At 58.2% G+C, this 3647-nt stretch overlaps 1 protein-coding gene across 1 annotated transcript; it reads right to left on the bottom strand.

The window, feature by feature from the left end:
- Positions 1 to 3309, bottom strand: FOS (Fos proto-oncogene, AP-1 transcription factor subunit). Its single transcript, XM_084631249.1, has 4 exons — positions 2990 to 3309; positions 2075 to 2320; positions 1590 to 1697; positions 1 to 1450 (listed from the first exon to the last, which is right to left on the bottom strand). Exons 1-4 carry the CDS (start codon positions 3128 to 3130, stop codon positions 821 to 823), a joined length of 1125 nt encoding a protein of 374 aa, XP_084487375.1. The 5' UTR covers positions 3131 to 3309; the 3' UTR covers positions 1 to 820.
- Positions 3310 to 3647: the final 338 nt, after the last annotated feature.

Here is a 3647-nt window from a genome sequence, read left to right as displayed (position 1 = left end):
ACAATAATAAGCAAACAATGCTTAAGTGTCATCCAAATTCACTTTCCACATGTCAAAAAGACCTCAAGGTAGAAAAAAATAAAATAAAAATATAAATATCTGAGAATCCATCTTAATAAATAAAAAGACACAATAAAAACGTTTTCATGGAAAACTTATGTCAGAACATTCAGACCACCTCAATGACGCATGATCAGTACAGTTACAATGAACATTGATGTAGGAGAACTACAGTACATGGATATAGCTATTTATCTCTATCTACTAGAAAATAAGATATAGTCTCTTTTCCCCAATTAAGATGGGTCATTGCTAAAGTCATCAGAACACGATATTGCCAGGAACACAGTAGTTATTGTTAAGTCAGCTGCACTAGATACGAGTTGGAGATACCCAGCACCAGGTTAAATTCCAATCATTAAACCAAGAGATTAATTAATGCTAGTGAATACTAAATAGGGAAGGGGCGTCACCAACCCAGCCATGTTGGACATGCTACAGACTACCAGCTCTCATGGATGGGTCACTGGGGGACAAGACGACAAACTCCATGCGATTTGCTACATCTCTGGAAGAGGTCTCAGGCCTGGCTGCGGATCGCTCCGCAGGGTCCTTTAGCGCCGGACCGGCCTACGCACGCCCAGGGGGAGAAGGACTCTTTGCCCTCCCCAGGTCTGGGGTGTCGGGCTCCGGGAACCCCCCCAGGAAGAAGGTGGATCTTTTGCGGTGAAAGGCCCCTCACACATAGCAGCAGATGGGAGGCTCAGGATCCGCCGTGTTCGCCCTCGCCCTGCAGTCAGTGCCCTGGGGCTGCGGCCCCTCACAAGGCCAGCAGGGTCGGGGAGCTGAGCGAGTCGGAGGAGGGCTCGTTGCTGCTACTGCCCTTCCTGTGCGCGGCTGCACAGCTGGGGAAGGAGTCGGCCTCAGGGTAGGTGAAGACGAAAGTAGAGGTGTAAGTGCTGGGGCAGGGGGTGCAGGTCACCACTGGGGTGCAGAGCGGCTCGAGCTCCCCGCAAGCCCCGGCCGCCAGGGGCTCCCAGTCCGCCGCGTAGAAGGATGAGGAGCCGGCCAGGTCCATGTCGGGCACGGAGCGGGCAGTCTCCCGGGACGAGTGCGGGAAGAGAAATTCATCCAAGGGCTCGGGCTTCAGCTCCAGGCTGCTGCTCGCTTTGGAAGGCTCCGGGAGGGGCTCGGGCTGAGCTGCCTCCTGCAACATGGGCAGGGCGAAGGCGGCCTCCTCGGACTCCGGGGGGCTGGGCACAGGTGCCTCGCCCAGGCCGCTGAGGTCCAGCGAGGAGACAGCGAGCTCCTCGGAGAACTGCAGCTCCTCGGGGATCTTGCAGGCTGGCCGGTGCGCAGCCAGGATGAACTCGAGCTTCTCCTTCTCCTTAAGCAGGTTAGCGATCTCGGTCTGCAGCGTGGACTTCTCCTCCTCCAGCTGATCGGTCTCCTGCGGGCACAGCGAGAGGGGAGTGAGACACGGAGCATCAGCCGTGCCAGGGGCGGACAGGTACTTCGTGCCCGGCTTGAGATAGGGATGGGGTCGGGGTCTGAGGGGGGCAGGGTAAGAGAGGTGGAGGAGAACTTACCGCTTGCAGCGTGTCTGTCAGTTCTCGCCTCCGGTTGCGGCACTTAGCTGCTGCCATCTTGTTCCTTTCCCTTCTGATCCGTCTTTTTTCCTCTTCCTCCGGGGACAGCTGAGGAGAGAGAACGAGCACCGTTAATATCCACTGCCACCCCTCGCCGGTGAGCCCTGGCAGCCCCGCCAGCCCCAGACCGAGCTCCCTCTCTGGGTCTCCGCCGCCGGAGCCATATTGAACTTGCTCACAGACTGCGTGTGACTTGCATGTCAAGTTAGGTCCTGGGCAGGAGAACAAAGCGAACTCCGGTCCCTCGGACAGTCCTACTGGAGCTGAGCCGGGTTATCCCTGGCTGTCGCTCTCCTCCCTCAATTCAATGCAACTGCAGGGGCAGTGTCTCCTGACAGCTCTCCGAGAGCCACTAAGCAGAACTAGCCCCTCCCCTCTCCCGCCCCCCCGGCCTTTGGGGTGATCGCAGAAAGCTGTGTATTCACCTGTTCGATTTTGCCCCTTCTGCCAATGCTTTGCCCTCTGCCTCCTGTATTTTTGACAATTCCAGCCCTCGAATAGGCGCTGGCTGGAGGAGTAGGGACCCCATAGGGATGGGCCCGGTTCTGGGATGGTGCCACTGAAGAGCTTAAGGTGGGCTGCACCAGCCACTGCAGATCTGGACTTGTGGAGATGGCAGTCACTGTCGGTACGAAGTTGGCACTAGAGACAGCTAGGTCCGTGCAGAAATCCTGAAAACACAAGGGAACTGATATTAGGGAGAGAAGTATGGAACTAGATGAGAGGGAACCCCCTGCCCTGAACCCCCTCAGCAGGCTGTATCCGACATAGTGCCCCAGAGGCTTAGTTCTGTGCTATTTTAAGGCAGGCCTGCAGCCCCCGGAGCCAGGCTGGCTCAGGCGCTGCGCTACCATCATCAGACTCCACATGAAAAGGGGGTTTGTTATAAATATCCCTGACGTCTGCACTGACGCAGGCGCCGCTCCGGAGTCTCCTCAATGAACTCTCGTTTTATCAATGAAACTGCTTTACACACCCGCTGCAGAGCTGAGCCTAGGCCACAATCCCCTTCCCTGGGCAGGGCCCGGCGCCCCACTGCGGCCTCCCCCACATCACGGGGTAGCTCCCTCCCCCCCCCACCCCCAACTCCCCAGGGCAGGGGCCTAGATTGCTGTCTCCTCCCCCATCCCCATGCACAGACAGCCGGGAGAAAAGGTGCACCCCGTGCAGGACAGACCCTTCCTGACGTGTGTGGGGGGGAAGATTATCTCTGCACCTGAGCTGCCCCGTCTACCCCTGTGCGATGGTTGGAAGCGCAGACAACTTCCCTCTGCAACTCCCCCACCCCTCAGGCGTCAGGGGCCCGTAAGCAATCACCAGCCAGTGTCCCGGGCCCTCACCTGCTGGTTGACAGGCGAGCCCATGCTGGAAAAGGAGTCCGCCGGGGAAGCGTAGTAGGTGAGGCTGTCCCCGGCCGGAGACGCACTGCTGCAGCGGGAGGAAGACGCGTCATAGTCGGTGGTGAAGCCCTGGTACATCATATCGGCTAGGCTAGGGTTGTCCAAGCCCCGTCTGGGCGGTGAGGCTGTCCCGGTTGATTGTCTGTGTGTCTATCCGTGCAGACGGGTTGTCTCTGTCCCCAGCCGTATCGCTCGTCTCTTTCCCAGCTCAGTCACACAGATGCTAGCTCTGCTGCTGGAGTAGAGTGCGGCGCCCCAGCCTTTTAACGGCTCCTTGCCTGAATGGATCCTTTGTCGTCACTGGCAGACCCAAAGCCTGTGGGGGGGGCGGCGGGGATACGCCGCCTCTAACCTTTTCCCACAACTTCCGCCTCCCTTCCCCGCCTTTTACGTACTCCACTGCCCCCAACACCATGTCAAGGTGGTTACACTGAGGGTCTCCGGGGGGGCTGGGTCGTTCAGGGGCGAGGAAGGCTGCTGCTGTCCCCCCTTCCACAATGGTACAGTCCCAGCTCGGGAACCCACTGACGCAGATATCCTTATATGGGATACATCCTGTGCAAGGGGGTGTGACTGACGGGAACCGCTCCAGGCTGCA

The sequence above is a fragment of the Lepidochelys olivacea genome (genome assembly GCF_965140295.1).
Source record: "Lepidochelys olivacea isolate rLepOli2 genome assembly, chromosome: 6".
Taxonomy (NCBI): Eukaryota; Metazoa; Chordata; order Testudines; family Cheloniidae; genus Lepidochelys; species Lepidochelys olivacea.
The sequence above is the reverse complement of the archived record's forward strand: the minus strand, read 5'-3'. Positions and strand labels throughout refer to the sequence as shown.

What these genes read in the sequence shown, in the direction of transcription:
- FOS (XM_084631249.1), bottom strand. Translation starts at nt 3,130, where the DNA reads ATGATGTACCAGGGCTTCACCACCGACTATGACGCGTCTTCCTCCCGC. An exon ending in GCTCGCCTGTCAACCAGCAG is followed by an intron (nt 2,321 to 2,989) that starts GTGAGGGCCCGG and finishes TTGTGTTTTCAG; the next exon opens with GATTTCTGCACGGACCTAGC. An exon ending in GAAGGGGCAAAATCGAACAG is followed by an intron (nt 1,698 to 2,074) that starts GTGAATACACAG and finishes CTCTCTCCTCAG; the next exon opens with CTGTCCCCGGAGGAAGAGGA.